The sequence below is a fragment of the Schistocerca americana genome, chromosome 2 (genome assembly GCF_021461395.2).
Source record: "Schistocerca americana isolate TAMUIC-IGC-003095 chromosome 2, iqSchAmer2.1, whole genome shotgun sequence".
Taxonomy (NCBI): Eukaryota; Metazoa; Arthropoda; class Insecta; order Orthoptera; family Acrididae; genus Schistocerca; species Schistocerca americana.
In genome coordinates this window covers 962,333,505-962,351,997 of record NC_060120.1, presented here as the reverse complement: position 1 = coordinate 962,351,997, position 18,493 = coordinate 962,333,505, and the positions used below count along the sequence as shown (strand labels likewise).

At 46.3% G+C, this 18,493-nt stretch overlaps 1 protein-coding gene across 1 annotated transcript in view; it reads left to right on the top strand.

The window, feature by feature from the left end:
* LOC124596203 (misshapen-like kinase 1) overlaps positions 1-18,493 on the top strand; it is a gene marked incomplete in the record, with an annotated part of 335,677 nt that overhangs the window by 266,178 nt on the left and 51,006 nt on the right. The window contains 1 exon segment of the mRNA XM_047135251.1: positions 16,994-17,214. Coding sequence (XP_046991207.1) covers positions 16,994-17,214 — 221 coding nt within the window.

The following is an 18,493-nucleotide window of genomic DNA, read 5'->3' as shown; positions in this document are numbered from 1 at the left end:
TTTTGTCACTAACTGTAGTCACAATTGCAAACAGCACAGAATAACACAGAAGTTCCTTGGTTCTTCCGTGTGCTTTCACTACGACTTCCATGGATCGCCCGACAAGTACTTGTCAGTGCCGTTCAACCGCCGTGTTGACCTTTTGCTCGCGACTGATTTCACATCTGCACACACACACAGACACGTGACACGCAGTAGCTAGGGTTCCTTTCTCCCACTCACATCTAAAATATCATGTGTTCCAGATGGTGGAAGGCTGAGTGGTACGCAGAAATTCTCGAAACACTACATATCCCCCCCTCAGATCGGACAAATGATACTTTATACGTAATCATTATGTACATAACATCACTCACAACAACATTTCATAGCATAACAATATACTTTTCTTGTACATGTTTCTACATACGTCTTTCACTTTAACAACAATCTTTTTTGTCTCTAGAACAATCTTCAGCTGAGTGTTCCTTTATTCTGTTCTTATTTCACCTTGATATCAAGACCCGAACATTTTTTCGTGTTTTTAGTCATCTTTTATAATATTTAAGAATTGTGAGGACTCTCCCTTATTTCCAACCATTAACTGCAGGTGTTCATGACACTTGAGTATTCTTTCTATCCTTTGTACTACCTTTTTATTAGCATGTGCTAGCTTCATTATCTGTTGTAGTTTGGAGGAACTCTGCGCAAAATGAAAATGACTTTTGTCACGATACTGTCACTTTTCCCTAGGATCAGTACCTATACCTTGCCTGTGGGTTGACCATATGAGAGCACTTCCTCTTTCCATTTTGGTAGATACACCGCTTTATAAAACATTCCTATTTTTTCAGGCCACAGGTCGTCCTATCTCCTAGTAGGTACGCCTGCCCCATATACTTAGCAAATGGCGGGTACGCCCCCCTTATCCTGTCTGAGTAGGCCTCATGGTTCATTACCCTAGTATATGTTCCTATGTATACTATAATTAAGTATTTTCTGGTAAAGTTACAAATCTACTGTACACGTTGCATATACTTCTTATTGCTTCATTTAATACGTAGAGTCCACCTCTGCTTATCAACTTCTATACTTCCAGTAAACCATGTCTGTATACACTATATAGTGGATAATATGCTTGCTTAGGCTATGTGAGTCCCACTATCCTACAATTCGTCACTTTATCAGAGTATTTGTTATACTGACGTTTCTTAGATGACTACCAATACCAATTCCACTCTTGCTTGCGTTTTTTTTCCTTCGCCCATGCCTCCTTCTTATGTATACTCGATGTAGAATCGTCGTAGTTTTTAGATACTTACGTGTGTGTGTGTGTGTGTGTGTGTGTGTGTGTGTGTGTGTGTGTGAGTGTGTGTGTGTGAGTGTGTGTGTGTGTGTGTGTGTGTGTGTGTGTGTGTGTGTGTGTGTGCGTGTTTCCCTGTTTACACATATCTTTTCCCCTGCAACACCTGGCGGTTCTCAGTTCGCAACAAGTTTCTAATCGGTAATTTTAATGGTTTGTGTTTAAATGTCTTCTTGTGTGTATGCGGATATGTGTTCGTGTAGTCTGATTCTTCGGCCTTCCTATTGAAAGATAAGATGTAGGTTATTAGAAACCATGCAAAGTAGGAAGGACTTCTGCAATAGAAGTATGTGAATATGGAAAGAGGGAAAAAATAGATATGCCCTTAAATGAGAAGTAAGAAAGGAACTAAATAGAAATGGTTGCTAAAATCGAAGAAGAGAAAGAAGATAGCACCAACAACAGGAAACCCTTCCCACTCCCTTCCCCAGGATCCCTACCTCGCAGGTACTTGACTGAGACGCCGGAGGAGGTTTGGTGTTAAATCATCTCCAACAGAACGGACATTCCCACCTTCACCCTTGAGGTCCCCAAAGGAAATCTTAGCAACCCTATGGAAACAGCTAATGGTGAGGAATCAGTCACACTTGTTTGCAAGGATTGTTTGAAAGGTGTGGTGTGTGTTTTGTGTTAGTCATGGTTTATGTGTTCTCGTAAACCATGCTTTTATCTGCGGTACCCACCCCTTTCAAAACTGATACAAACCCTCCCATCTGCATCTCATCTTATAAAAGGTATAAAATATTCTGTTGTTGTTGTGGTCTTCAGACCTGAGACTGGTTTGATGCAGCTCTCCATGCTACTCTATCCTGTGCAAGGTTCATCATCTCCCAGTACCTACTGCAACCTACGTCCTTCTGAATCTGTTTAGTGTATTCATCTCTTGGTCTCCCTCTACGATTTTTACCCTCCACACTGCCCTCCAATACTAAATTGGTGATCCCTTGATGCCTCAGAACATGTCCTACCAACCGATCCCTTCTTCTAGTTAAGTTGTGCCACAAACTTCTCTTCTCCCCAATCCTATTCAATAGCTCCTCATTAGTTATATGATCTACCCATCTAATCTTCAGCATTCTTAAAATATTCTATACAAAATAAAAAATTACACACTACAGTCGTTCAGTTCGTCAAATTATATATTCCACAAGCATAATAATCTTATTCCGTTTATTTCATCTAAATCGATATTTGTTTTATTGTCATATCCAGTTTTCCAAGTAAAGATTACTGGATAGTTTGAGATTTTACAAATAAATGACAGAATAGTTTAAGATTTGAAGGGAACTTTGTGCAGGAAAGGTATTCTCGAAGAAACACCAAAAACAACTCGGGATCCGATGATTGTCACTCCGCTTGTTAACTCAGAATGTTAATGTCCCTGGGGGATAGATAACTCTGCCCGGATCCCATGTATCTGATATTAACTTCACTTGAACAAGTGCAGACCAATACTTTTCGTTAAATTTTGTTTGAAAATCTCCCCACTGCAAAACAATCACCATTTCACTAGGTAACACGGCATTGAGTATGCAGTTACCTGTTTTTCCACTTTGTCCTGGATGAGTTTAAATTCTTTCGACAAGTCATCTATAACCTTTCGTGTATCTGAAAGTTTGGAAGAAACAATAGGCGACACGTTCCAGAATGTCATTCTCTCGGTGCATTTTTGATCTATTAAAGTCAGTGAACAGTTGATTTACATGAATATCCAAGGAATTGGTTAATTCTTTCTTTAAGTATAATTTCAAATACCATGCTCTACTATTTACGGTGTTAAATTCAGTCTTTAAAGCCTCCATGCCTTTGCATAGATTAGTAAACTCTCTGCTTTGCGAGTTCACCTTGGCATTTAACAAACCTAGATTTGCCGCCTGAATATTTAGGACTCCCCTTTGAGCATTTAAAGTTGCACTGTGGGCATCTAGTTCAGAATTTAACTGCAGACTCTGAGCATTTAAAGCTTCATTTAATTGAGCATTTACTTTCTTAAGATTCTGAGCTTTGATTAGATTTACCAACTCAGAACAGTCAGGCCCTTCTTTAGTAATTCTCATAGCCATGGCTGGTTCTGACATCTCTTCAACTTTCTGAATGGGATCCATGATTATGCAAGCTTTAGACCTTGTGAGCATTTAAAAATTACCTTTAAGTATAATAAAGGTCATTAAATAGTTTTTATCACTTCTTGCTAAGGTACTAAAATTCTGTTTTGCACTCACTCAGCATAGAATTCTCGCAGTGTAGGTGAGCGGATGTGACCAGCTGGTGCCGGCAGCGTCGGATGTATGCTGATTTCCATCTCTGCATTCCTACGATGCGTGCGAGAGCTGTATACTCCCCAAACCAGATCATCTTAGTCTTAGTTCTAGGTGGATCTCTTCTTAGTCTAATACGTCGAGATCTCCTCTCCAGTTTTTCACATTGTGACTTTCTTACATCTTCTCCCGTATTTGCATTTACAAATTTCCTCCCATGGATACTCCGGCATAATCCAGTTTCTATTAATGGTTCTCTTGCGTTATGCTCAGTTGCTATAGCAACACTTGATAGCTTTTCCTCTCGTTTTCATCTCAAAATTCCTGTTTCCTTCAGCCCTGTCACGGTCGCCACATTCTAACGTTTTTGACGACTAAGAGTGTGTGAAGTGTATGTGCAAACTTCTCACTTCTGTAATACGAGTTGACTTACTCGGTGTATACAGCCGATCTTATTCTCTGGATAGCCGGCTTCTGGAATCTCTTATAAACTTCTTCTCCGAAGAAAGATGCTAGTTACAGGAACCTTAAAGACTTTCTCACTACTTGCAAAATAATTCGGTACTCGAAGAATACTTTTCAATAACTATTGGTATGTTTGAGCTTCATAAGAACAAAATTCACATTTCGCACATAAACATTTAAGTTCTCGTAAGTAACTCGTATAGTCTCCCATTAGAAACAGATTTAAGTCCATTTAGAAAAGAGTTGGCTTTACAACCATGTCTCTACTACAAATATATTGTAAAATATGTCTTGCCTCCAGCAAGTCCACGATAAGAGATTTTTTTTTCACAATTCAGAACTTGCCACTAACAATAATCACAGTGACAAACAGCACGGAATAACACAGAAGTTCCTTGGTTCTTCCCTATGCTTTCACTACGACTTCCGTGGGTCGCCCGACAAGTACAAGTTGGTGCCATTCAACCACTGCGTCGGCCTTTTGCTTGCGACTGATTTCATACCTGCACACACAGACACGTGACACACAGTAGCTAGGGTTCCTTTCTCCCACTCACATCTAAAGAATTGCGTGTTCGAGACGGTGGGAGGCCGAGTGGTTCTAGAATTTCCGCATAAATTCTCGAAACACTACAGGTGGGTGGTACATTTCTCATTTCAAGGCATGATGAGGTGGAGGGATAGCAGGATGGGAGGGGGGGGGGGGGGCGTAAATTGCTGCTGGTGGAAGTGTGCAGGGATGATGGCAGCTAGATACAGTTGGGAGCTAAATGGAGGGGGGGGGGGGGGGGAGAACAAAAAAGGAGAGAAGTAAAAAAACTGGGTGCATTGGCGGAGTAGAGAGCTGTGTAGTGCTGAATGGGAAAAGGGAAGGGGGCTAGATGGATAAGGACAATGACAAACGAAGTTAGAGGCCAGGAGGGTAATGGGAACATAGAGTATATTGTGGGGAGAGTTTCCACCTACACGATTTAGAAAAGCTGGTGTTGGTTGGAATCCAAATGGCACAGGCTGTGAAGCAGTTATTGGGATGGAGAACATCATGTTGTGCAGCATCCTCAGCAGAGGTTGGTCCAGTTATTTCTCGGCCATAGTTTGTCAGAGGGCAGACAGAAAAACAGCTTGTTGGTTGTCATGCCCATGTAGAATGCAGTGCAGTTGTTTTAGTTAGGCTTGTAGATCACATGCGTGGTTTCACAGATGGTACTGCCTTTGTTGGGCTAGGTGATGTTTGTGGCCAGACTGGAGCAGATGGTAGTGGAGGGAGGATGTGTGGGACAGGTCTTGCATCGAGGTCTGTTACAGTGTGGGACAGGTCTTGCCTTGAGGCAAGTGGTTGGGAGCAGGGGTTGTGTAGTGATGGATAGTTGTGTAAGGATGGATGAGGATATTGTGTAGGTTCAGTGGGCAGCGGAGTACCATTGTGACAGAGGTGGGAAGGATAGTGGGTAGGACATTTCTCATTTCATGGCACAACGAGAGGTAGTCGGAACCCTATTGGAGGATGTAATTCAGTTGCTCCAGTCCTTGGTGGTTCTGGGTCATGAGGGGAATGCTCCTCTGTGGCCAGATGGTGGGACTTGGGAGTTGGTGGGCAACTGGAAAGATAAGGTATGGGAGATCTGTTTTTGTACAAGGTTGGGAGGATAATTACGATCTGTAAAGGCCTCATTGAGGCCCTCGGTATATTTCGAGAGGGACCACTCGTCACTATAGATTTGACGGCCATAGGTCACTAGGCTGTATGGAAGGGACCTCTTGGTATCGAATGGGTGGCAGCTGTCAAGGTGGAGGTATTGCTGGTGGTTAGTAGGTTTGATATGGATAGAGGTGCTGACATAGCAATCTTTGAGGTGGAGGTCAACATTGAGGAAGGTGGCTTGTTGGTTTAAGTAGGACCTGGTGAAGCGAATGGCAGAGAAGGTCTTGAGGTTCTGGAGGAATGTGGACAGGGCGTCCTCACCCTCGATCCAGATCACGAAGATGTCATCAATGAATCTGAACTAGGTGAGGGGTTTGGGGTTCTGGGTGTTTAGGAAGGATTCCTCTAGATGGCCCCTGAATAGGGTGGTGCCATGCGGGTGCCCCTGCCATACTGTTGTTAGTTTGGAATATGTCAGGTATTGGGAAAGCTAGTGTTCAATGGTGTTAAGGCCTTGAGCATTAGGGATGTTAGTGTAAAGGGAGGTGGCGTCAGTAGTGATGAGCAGGGCACTGTGTGGTAAAGGTACGGGGACTGTGGAGAGTCAGTTGAGGAATGGTCGGTTCTTTTATATATTAGGGTAGTTTGTGGGTAAGAGGCTGAAGGTGTTGGTCTACAAAAGCAGAGATTCCCGTAGTGGGGGCACAGTAACCGGCCACGATGAGGTATCCAGAGTGGTCGGGTTTATGGACTTTAGCAAATATGTAGAAGGCAGGAGTGCAGAGAGTGGTTAGGGTGAGGAGAGAGAGAGACTCCAGGGAGAGGTTCTGGGATTAACTTCAGAGTTTGAGGAGAGGCTGGAGGTGCTGCAAGATTTCTAGAATGGGGCACTGGCATTGTTTTTAGGTGGATGAATCTGACAACTGGTTGAGTCCTTCAGGCAGGTAATCTGTGTGGTTCAAAACAGCAGTGGTGAAGCTTTTGTCAGCAGATAGGGTTATAAGGTTGGGATCAGATTTTACGTGGTGGGTTGTGGTTCTTTCATAGATGTATGGTTAGTATGCATTTTAGTGATTTGGGGAATGATGTGAAGCAAGGTTCAAGGTCAAGAAAATCTGGAAAGTTAACAGGGGGTGATTTGGGAGCAGTGGAGATGGATAACGGTTGAATGGAGGAGTGAACTGAGTCAGGCAGTGTTCAGCATTGGTCTTTGGTCGAGTCTGATTGGTAGGTTTGGTGGCGAAAAAGTGTTTCCACTGTAGGGACTGGGAGAAGGAGAGAAGTTCTTGTCTATTACTTGGTCCAGCTCGTATAATACGTAGATGTCAGCCATGTCATAACACTTCTATAGTGTGATGTATGATCACATTTCATGCATTCCACAGTATTTAATCAATAGAGCTATGAAATGTATCCAGTTGGTCCATACTGGTGACTCCTGGCAAGTAGCAGTACTTATCAACAGTAATCATCTGAATATGTCAGGCATTGCCCTAAGTGAAATATTGTGGTATTTACACAGCATTATTTGAATGTAATCCTGAGAACCATGTATCCATCAGCCATGTTGTTGTCAGTTAGTGCAAATGACCCTTGTGGTTGCTTTACACTTTATAAAGTGACTTAAGTTTTACAATTGTAAAGAATGAAAAAAAAAATCATAAAATACCAAAGGCTTCGCAAAGTTGTGTGTGTGTGTGTGTGTGTGTGTGTGTGTGTGTGTGTGTGTGTGTGTGTGTGCGCGCGCGCGCCTTGATGATTTGTTGCTACTACTACTTCTCCCATGTTTTGTATTCCACCCAGGTCTTTCCATTATCATACTGTCATGAGACACCAATAATAATAAAGAAACTGTTGTTTGTTTATTTTGGCAGTTTGAAACATTATATTGTTCTTTCAGTTTATCTTTTGCTGATCCTTTAGTTGTTCGTTCAGCAAAACTGCCCCCTCCCACCCTCTTCTGTTTATCATCTGTCTCTTCACTGTCTAAGTCTGTTTATGTAAATCTGTGATTTTTTATTGCCGTTTGTTTCATTTATCTTTGATCCATTACTTACAAAACTCTCCTTCAACCAGTGAATACATGTTGTTTGTCAATTCAGTACTCTTACCTATTTGGATTAAGGACAGACATGGAAAAGATCCAAGAAAAGTTGCACGGGCCATCAAGTATTTGTATAGTCAGCTTGAGAACAGTACACATATGACTAATAAATTCAAATGTGAGACATTACAAGGATGGCATCATTTAGAATCTTATTCAAAAAGTTCTGAGATCCCCTGTTCCAGTATTAGTCATGAAAAATACAGGGTGTGATTCAAAAGTTTCAAGACTTAACTCAGAATCAGAAATTTATTGGACATTTAGGTACAGTGGACTAAAATTCTTCAAAATATGATCCTTCAGCATCAACACAGCACTGCCAGTGTGTCTTCCACTGTTCGTAGCCCTTCTGGAAGGCCTCGGGCATCATGCTGTCAAGGGCTCTCATCGAAGCCTGCTGGATGGCGTCAATGGAGTCGAATCCCCCTGCGGGTTCGGGGGTAAGAATAGGCCCGCGGTATTCCTGCCTGTCGTACGAGGCGACTAAAAGGAGTCTCAAACGTTTCGGCCTTATGTGATGGTCCCCTCTCGGGTTTGACCTCCATCTATCTAAATTATTCCGAAGAGCGAGCCAATTGGGGAAGGGCACCTTACATGGTGCACTGTATCCTTCGTGCAATTAGACCTATAGCCGTCTTTCTCGTCGTTGCACTGGTGTCCCGCTCGTTTTCGATCTCTTGGGCGATTACCACGCTGCACTCTGCAGTGTTTCTTTTAACTGTGACGACGACGTTGGCCATTTTTGCACCTAAGATCCAGCACGGTAGCCAGTCCGTTGTGGTGGGGTCGCCATGTACCCTCTTGGTTGTAGCCCCCTGACAACACAGGGATCGCTCTACTGATGCCTGCGCCGTTCACTCCCCACGTATGCCAAGGAGTAGCTGCCCATCTCCCTGGGGCATCAGGACTCCCGGCAATGGCCATCCTGCCAGGTGGCCTTTGCTGTGGCTGGGTGGCGCCCGTGGGGAGGGCCCTTGGTCGGAGTAGGTGGCATCAGGGCGGATGACCCGCAATGAAGCGTGGTACATCATCTATCGCTGGTGGGCCTCCACCAGCAGTCTCTAAGCGATCGAGGTCTAACCTCAACGTGAAGAAATTGGATCAGAGATCGTTTCCCTCCCTAGCTACTCCATGGGAGGAACGACTTGCTAAAGAAGGCAGTGGAGAATATTCACCCCGGTACCTCGTGTGTACGCGGGTTGATGGAGAATCTTTCATGTCGACCAAGCCCCAGTTTTTTGTGGAGCATTTAGAGGACAAGTTCGGGGAGGTGGAGGGCCTGTCCAAGATGCGCTCTGGTTCTGTGCTCATCAAAACGGCATCCTCTGCCCAGTCACGGAGGTTGCTCAATTGTGACAAGTTGGGGGATGTTTCCGTTAGCATCACGCCGCATAAGAGTCTCAACATGGTCCAGGGTATTATATTCCACAGGGATCTTCTTCTGCAGTCCGACGATGAATTACGCGCCAACCTCGAACGACGAGGTGTTCACTTCGTCCGGCGCGTCCATCGGGGTCCGAGGGATAATCAGGTAGCCACCGGTGCCTTCATCTTGGCCTTTGAGGGTGATGTCTTACCCGAAAAGGTTAAGGTGATGGTTTACCGTTGTGATGTGAAACCATATATCCCTCCTCCGATGCGGTGTTTTAAATGCTGGAAGTTCGGGCACATGTCATCTCGCTGTACTTCCAGCATCACGTGTCGGGATTGCGGACGTCCTTCGCATCCTGATACTCCATGTGCTCCGCCTCCCATTTGTGTTAACTGTGGAGAACACCATTCCCCCTGCTCACCGGACTGTCGGATCTTCCAGAAGGAAAGGAAGATAATGGAATATAAGACCCTGGACCGCCTGACCTACACCGAGGCAAGGCGGAAATATGAGCGGCTACATCCCGTGCCCATGACATCCACCTATGCCGCTGCTGCACAAGCAGTCCGATCCTCTCCCGTGTCGTCACGTACTGCTGCCTCTCAGCTATGTCTCAATGCACCGGCCCCCTTGGTTGTTGGGGGCACTTCGCCCACTGTTGCTCCGTCTACTCCAGGAGCAACACCACCCCAACCATCGGGGACATTCGTCCCCCCTTCCCAGCCGGAGAAGCGTAGGGCTTCTTCGGCCACTCCAGCCAGGAAGGGGTCCCTTGGGGCCCACCCTTCCCAGGCTTTGCCCAGTGTCAAAGCGAACCCACGAAAAGTTTTGAAACAACAACCGGTCGCTGGTCATAGGGCTTCACGGTCGTCGTCCGTCCCTGAGACTGACCCAGTGGGGCCCTCCCAGCCAGACCCTCCCAAGGCACAGCGTGCGAAGCCGTTGAAGAAAAAGGCTCCCAAGCAACCTGACATTGCGGTGGCACCTGTCCCACCGCCACCCTCAAACTCTGCGTCTGAGGACGAGGTGGAGATCCTGGCGTCCGCTGAGGACCTCGATCTCGCCAGTCCCTCCGGCGCCATGGAAAGCACTGGCGCAGGTGCTCACTTGGAGGCCGCAGGTGACCCAGCGGCGTAATCTGCCTTCCCAGTCCCGTCACGCCTTTCCCAGCCATGGAACTGCAGCGGTTTCTTCCACCATCTAGCTGAGCTCCGCCAACTTATCAGCCTTCACCCTTTCTTCTGCATTGCTCTCCAGGAAACTTGGTTTCCAGCAATGCGAACCCCCGCCCTCCGTGGCTATCGGGGTTATTACAAGAACCGAGCAGCTTATGGAAGGGTGTCTGGTGGCGTCTGCATATATGTTCTTCACACTCTGCACAGCGAGTCTGTCCCTCTCCAGACGCCTTTAGAGGCTGTCGCTGTACGCGTGTGGACGCCACAGGCTGTTACCGTCTGCAGTCTTTACATTCCACCGGATGGTGATGTCTCGCAGCATGTCCTGGCTGCACTGGTCGCCCAATTGCCGCCACCTTTCTTGCTATTGGGCGACTTCAACGCCCATAACCCTCTGTGGGGTGGGTCCGTGGCAACAGGTCGAGGCGCCATCGTTGAGCATTTGTTGTCGCAGCTCGATCTCTCGCTGTTAAATGATGGTGCCTTCACACACTTCAGTGTGGCGCATGGCACCTACTCCGCCATTGACCTTTCAATCTGTAGCCATAGCATCTTACCATCTGTCCAATGGAGTGTGCATGACGACCTGTGTGGTAGTGACCACTTTCCGATCTTTTTGTCACTACCACAGCGCCACTCTTCTGGGCGCCCTAGCAGATGGGCTCTGAATAAGGCTGACTGGGATTTGTTCTCCTCCACTGCCGCTTTTGAGCCTCTCTCTACCGATGACATTGATGCGGTGGTTCAATCGGTCACCACCGGCATCGTTACTGCCGCCGAATCTGCCATTCCCCATTCCTGTGGGTCCCCTCGGCGGAAGGCTGTGCCTTGGTGGTCGCCTGAGATCGCTGAAGCGATTAAAGATCGCCGGCGGGCGCTCCAGCGTCACAAGCGACATCCCTCCTTAGCGCACCTTATCGCCTTCAAACAGCTGCGTGCGCGGGCCCGCCTCCTTATCCGCCAAGGCAAGAAGGAGTGCTGGGAGCGGTATGTGTCCACCATTGGCCTCCATGTTACTCCCTCGCAGGTCTGGGCCAAGATTCGACGCGTATACGGCTATCGGACCCCTGCCAGCGTCCCTGCGCTCTCACTGAATGGAGCCGTTTGTACCGACTCCGACGTCATTGCAAATCGCTTAGCAGAGCATTTTGCTACGAGTTCCACTTCTGCGAATTACCCCCAGGCCTTCCGCTCCATTAAAGAGCGGCTGGAACGTCGGAGCCTTTCGTTTCGCACCAACCACCCGGAATCTTACAATGCTCCATTCAGTGAGTGGGAATTTCGCAGTGCCCTAGCTGCTTGCCCTGATACCGCTCCTGGGCCAGATGGCATCCACTGTCAGATGCTGAAACACCTTTCAGTGGACTGCCAGCGGCGCCTTCTCGATCTTTACAACCGTCTTTGGGTCGAGGGGGAGTTTCCGTCGCAATGGCGGGAAGGCATTGTCATCCCCGTTTTGAAACCTGGGAAGACGCCTCTGGAGGTGGACAGCTACCGTCCCATTATCCTCGCCAACGTTCTTTGTAAGTTGCTTGAACGGATGGTGAGCCGGCGCTTGCATTGGGTACTGGAGTCTTGGGGCCTTCTGGCTCCGTCTCAGGGTGGGTTCCGTAAAGGCCGCTCCGCCACCGACAATCTGGTGAGTCTGGAGTCGGCCATCCGTACTGCTTTTGGCCGCCGTCAGCACCTGGTCGCTGTCTTTTTCGACATGCGGAAGGCGTACGATACGACATGGCGTCATCACATTCTTTCTACGCTTCATGGATGGGGTCTTCGGGGTCCTCTGCCGATTTTTATCCGCAATTTTCTGTCGTGTCGTACCTTCCGCGTGCAAGTCGCGGCCTCGTATAGTTCCTCCCACGTCCAGGAGAACGGTGTGCCACAGGGCTCTGTTTTAAGTGTCTGTCTGTTTTTAATAGCCATTAACGGGCTTGCTGCGGCCGTGGGAAATTCTGTCTCCGCTTCCCTGTATGCTGACGACTTCTGCCTTTATTACAGCTCTACTGGCATTGCAGCTGTTGAACGTCAGCTACAGGGCGCTATCCGTAGGGCGCAGTCTTGGGCTGTAGCGCATGGTTTTCAGTTTTCGGCAGCCAAGACCTGCGTTATGCATTTCTGCCGGCGCCGAACAGTCCATCCTGAGCCGCGGCTTTATCTTGCCGACGAACTCCTTGCTGTGGTGGAGACCCACAGGTTTTTGGGGGTGGTTTTCGATGCCCGGTTGACTTGGCTGCCTCATATCCGGCAGCTGAAACAGACGTGTTGGCGGCATCTAAACGCTCTGAGATGCTTGAGCAACACCCGCTGGGGCGCCGACCGCTCTACACTGTTGCGGCTCTACCAGGCGTTAATCCAGTCCCGTCTGGATTATGGGAGCCTGGCTTATGGCTCAGCATCCCCATCTGCGTTACGGGTGCTGGACCCGATTCTCCACAGTGGGATACGCCTTGCCACTGGTGCTTTCCGCACCAGCCCTGTGGACAGCGTACTAGTGGAGGCAGGTGTACCTCCACTGCGGTTCCGACGCCAACGTTTGCTGGCCGCTTATGCTGCCCATGTTCTCGGCTCGCCCGGGCATCCAAACTATCGCCTCCTGTTCCCGCGGTCGGTCGTCCGTATGCCAGAACGTCGGCCCCGGTCTGGTTGTACCATAGCGGTCCGCGTCAAAGAGCTTCTCTCTGGGCTCCAGGGTTTCACTGTTCCACCTCCTTTCCGGGCTACTTTGCATACACCCCCATGGTGTGTTCGTCGCCCTAGCCTTCGGCTCGACTTGGCACAGGGCCCTAAGGACTCAGTCCCTCCAGAGGCCTTCCGGCGCCGCTTTTATTCCATCCTGGCCACGTATCAGGGCTCTGGTGTTGTTTACACTGACGGTTCGATGGTTGCTGGTCGTGTCGGATATGCGCTCACTCTAGGAGACCTTTCCGAACAACGTTCCTTGCCGGATGGCTGCAGCGTTTACACTGCTGAACTGGTCGCCATCTTTCGTGCCCTAGAGTATATCCGCTCCTGCTCAGGTGAGTCCTTCGTTATCTGTAGCGATTCCCTGAGCGGTTTACGAGCTCTCGACCAGTGTTTCCCTCGTTCTCGTCTGGTGATGGCTATCCACGAGTCTCTGCATACTCTCGCCTGTTGCGGCCGCTCTGTGGTCTTTGTGTGGACCCCCGGTCATGTCGGTATCCCTGGTAACGAACATGTTGACCGCCTGGCGAAAGAGGCCACCAGCAAGCCATCTCTGGACGTTGGCCTCCCAGAGACTGATTTGCGGGCAGTCTTCTGCCGCAAAATCTTGGCGCTATGGGACGATGAATGGCGCGAACTGACAATGCGCAATAAACTCCGTGCTATCAAGGAGACGACGGCTGTGTGGCGGTCATCCCTGCGAGCCACTCGCAGGGACTCAGTAGTTCTTTGCCGGCTCCGCATTGGCCACTCCCGGCTGACACACAGTTATTTACTGCGCCGGGAGGACCCTCCTCTATGTCGCTGTGGGGCAGCTTTGACAGTGGCCCACATTTTGCTGGCCTGCCCCCTTTTAGCTGTGGTCCGGCAGACATTTGCGCTGCCTGCTACGCTCCCTGCCCTTTTAACAGACGACTCCACTATGGCTGACTTAGTTTTACGTTTTATTCGGGCAGGGGGATTTTATCATTTACTCTGAGTGTTTCTGTTTTATTTTATTGTTTTGTGTTGACTCTGGCCTTTGGCCTATGATTTTTCCACTGGTTTTTTAATGTGTTTCTAAGTGGTTGGCTTTTCCTTATTTATTTCTATGGTCGGCCAACCACCGTCACACTCTGTGTGGTTTTAGTTCGTTTTGTCTTGTCCTTGTCTCCGTTTCTCTTGTTCTGTATCGTCTGTGATCTCTTCTGTTCCTTGTTTTTATTCTCTGTGGGTGTTCTTCGTCTTTGGAAAAAGGGACCGATGACCGTTGCAGTCTGGTCCCTTTAATCCCTCCAAACCAACCAACCAACCAATGGAGTCGAATTGCTTCACTTTTAGGCCTGTCTTGATTCTGAGGAAGAGGAAAAAATCACTTGGAGCCAAGTCAGGGCTGTAGGGTGGCTGCGGTGCACGATGTGTGAGCGGATGTGTTGTTGTGGGGAGAATCCAATCTCCCTTTACCGCTGGGTGGACGCGGCAAACTTGATCCCTCAAGCGGCGGAGCACTCACACTAAGACGATGGTCATTGTTTAAAAGTTCCTGCACATTCTCCACATTTTGATCCGTTCGGCTTGATGATGGCTTCCCAGAGCAGTCATCGTCTTCAACATTCCCGCTGCCATCTTTGAAACTTTTGTGTCACATGAAAACCATTGCATGGGACATGGCTTCTTCCTTAAAGGCCTCTTGAATCATACCGAGAGTCTCCGTGATGGTTTTGTTCAGTCGTAAGCAAAACTTAATCACATAAAGCTGCTCCAAGTGCTGCTCCATTTCCGCCTCTCCCACTTTTCGACCGAGGTCAATGACACGCACTCTCCAGGATTCCAGAGGCAACTGCTGCAGCGTCAGTTTGTTCCCTGAGATCCCCCACTACTTACTCCACATGGCGGTACCGGTCCGCGCTCGTTCCCCTACTCAGAAATGAATCAGTCTTGAAACTTCTGTATCACACCTTGTATTTCACCATCAAAAACCCTTATATCTCATGCAGTAAGCATGAGGATGAGGAATAAAATTATAGAAATTTGAACAAATACCTTAGGGTACTGAGAACTGGTTTTCCATGTAGCATCTGTGAATGAGCAGGACAGTGGGAAAATTACCCCCTGTTGTACAGCATATTGTGGCTTGCAGAGTATAGGTGTAGATGCAACACCCTATAAATGATGTGCAGTCGTTATGTAATTATCTGTTTAATCAAAGTAAAGCACTTCAAACAACTTCTTGAGACGTATGTTATTTGCATTGCTTTGTGAGGAAACAATGAAGTGTTGATTGTTTATTGCGCTAGCCTCAATTGTTGGTCCCCATGCAACCTGAAGAACACATCACTGAATGTAGCAAATAATGTTTTCCCACTCTTGTACCACTTATTTGTTGTACCCTAAATCGTTCCCCTTTCAATCACACATGATTGTAGGATCTTTCTGTGATTGTTATAATCACCTTTCTGTAGCAAACGTGCCACCAAGCCCTGCACAAGCTGCGAAAGCTGTTGCTTTGGTGGAAGATGGCCGCAGCATGCATTACATTGCAGAAGTGTTGAGGACAACACCTTCCACGATTTCCAGAACCATGTCAAGGTACAAGGAAGCTGAAGGCTTTGCAAAGAGACCAGGAACAGGTGTGAGAAGAGCAACATTGGAGATAGGTGACCGCTTCTTACAACTTCAGGTTTTCTGCAACTGTCACACCACTGCTATTGAAGCACATAGTTAACTCCACCAGGTTTGAGTATCAGTGTTAGTGAGAGAACAAACAGTTGACTACATTTCACAGGGAAACATCTTGGCTGGACAGTACAACAGTGTGATCAAGTGTTGTTCACTGATGAGTCACAATTTGGCCTCTGGTTACCTGACTGGAGAGAGGGGTTCAGGTGAAGGCCAGGGGAAAGGTATTCCCCCTGAACATACTCATCCAGGACATCTTTTCAGGGTAGTTCTGTGATGGTGTGGGCAGGACTCAATACAGCTGCAACGACACATTTGGTCTTCATGGAGCATGGGAGCTATACTGCACATTCGTATGTTGAGGAAATCCTTCTGGAGTATGTTGTGCCTTTCATTCCAGTTATTGGTGATGATTTTACTTAAGTGTACAACAATGCATGCCCACATGTTGCAAGAATTGTGCAAGAATTCTTTGATGAAACAGGGATTCATGCTATGGGTTGACCTGCTCAAAGCCCTGCTTTGAATCATATTGAGCACATTTGGGGTTGGCTGGGGAGACTAGCCTATCATATCCAGAGTCTCTATAGGACCTACTGATTGCCCTCCTGGAAGAATGGGATATGATTCATCGACAGGACATTACTGCATTAATCAGGATCTTGCCTGAAAGGCTGAATGCCGTCATTGGTGCACGAGGTGGAAATACATGTGTTTGAAGATGCAAGCAGAGGTCTCAGAGACCACCTCTGAGGTCTGTAAAGTTAAGCATGAAGCATATAACACCAAAACGTATGTGCATTACCCTTTATGAGCTTACTCAAAGTTTCTATGAAATGTGCCTCTCTGGCTTAGTGTGTTAAATTTGTTTATAATCATTTTTCTTTTTCATTGTTGAACAGTTAGATGGGACCATACCACAAAATTCCATCATAATATAGTGTATTAGTGTTATAAATTTAAAGTAAATTTCCGTTTTTGTAATAAATTGAAGTGTTGGGTTTTTTGTGCCTCTCAGTGCATTTAACTAACCTAATCCATATAGCATAATTTTCTCATATGTGCTGCCAAATCCAAAATAGTACCGTTTCTGTGAAAATTATCTCTGAATAATTTGTTGGCATTCACACTGGAATTGAGCCAAAAATCTTTCCTGGAGAAATTCATTGTTTAACTGCACTAAAAAGCAGTATTTTCAGTTAAAAACTTATTCAGTATTTAAATCTGTTGAATGGATACTTGGACTGTGAGTTACAGCTTGTAGGTACATAATATAATTTAGAAATTTGTTTCAGGAGTAAATCTCCTTATTGGCACAGAAAATGGACTGATGCTGCTTGATCGTAGTGGACAAGGGAAAGTATACCAGCTTATTTCCCGCCGAAGGTTCCAACAAATGGAAGTGCTCGAGGGACAGAATATTCTAGTGACAATATCAGGAAAGAAGAACCGTGTACGTGTTTACTATCTGTCGTGGTTGAAGTCAAAAATATTGCGTACAGATGGTGTTAGCGATGTAAGTATTTTAAGCGCACACTTACATACTCTAAAATTCTTACACGTACTTCAGTACAGTTTTAGTTGTTAGTAGCATTTTGTATCAAATTTACAATGGTAAAATTCCTTATGAATGCTAACATAGTTAAAGGCAATGGCGCATAGTTCCTCATTATGTTAGTAGAATGGCTAAACTGCAGGTACTGAGACCAGTGTTTGTGTAACTACACAGTGAAGACTCATTTAAAGAAAGAAACACCCAAATGGGCCATCGATAAAGTAATATCACCACCACCACTGTATTTACAAAGTGTGTGATATCAACAGAAAAATATCTCTATCACCTCACAGAATATACATTCTTGGAGCTCTTGTGAATATTTTTGACATTTAATAAGCATCATTTTCTCAGTAGTTGGTAGTGACATTGTTCACATGTAGCATTTTTCATTTTAGCAGATGAATCATCTGTTATGCACCTTTTCTTTTGCAATATGTTGATACACTTTGGTGTGAATTCTGTGCTGCAAATAGTTATTATGCAGCAATTTGAGCCTATGTCATCTGTAAGTATAAACAGGTGTATTGCCATAATAAACTAAAGGGAAAGAAAAGATTTATAAAATTTCCAAAAATTGAAACACTGTGGAGAACAATGGTCAACAGAAACTGAACTGCACCAAAGCTGTTAACAATTTGGCTAAATATGTGAGGTGATGACTATTACTTCAAAGTGTTTACCAGGTGTACCAGTATGAAATGAGCGTTTTTTGTGAAAATGAAACACTAATTTTGAATTGAAAAGTAAAAACATTTTATTCAAAGTACTGACCATTGCTTTCTATACATTTTGACCCCTTTTCTGGCAATGACGCCACGCCAATAGAAATGTTTGTCTTTTGAAGCAAACCAATCAGACACCCAATTTTCGACTTCTTTGTAGGAATCGAAGTGTTCCTCAGCCAATGCATGTCCCATTGATGAAAAGAAATGGTAGCCTGAAGGCGCCAAGTCTGATGAATACGGCGGGTGGGGGTAGCAGCTCGCAGCCAAGTGTTTTGATTTTATCCTGAACCAGTTTTGCTTTGTGTGCAGGTGCATTGTCGTGTAAAAAAATTACTTTGCCATGTCTTCTGGCCCATTCTGGTCTTTTTTCGATCAATGCATAGTTCAAATTTATCATTTGTTGTCTGTAGGGATTAGTATTCACAGTTTCACCAGGTTTTAGAAGCTCATGATACACCACACCTTTCTGATCCCACTAAACACAGAGCATTGTCTTCTTGCTGAATCTATCT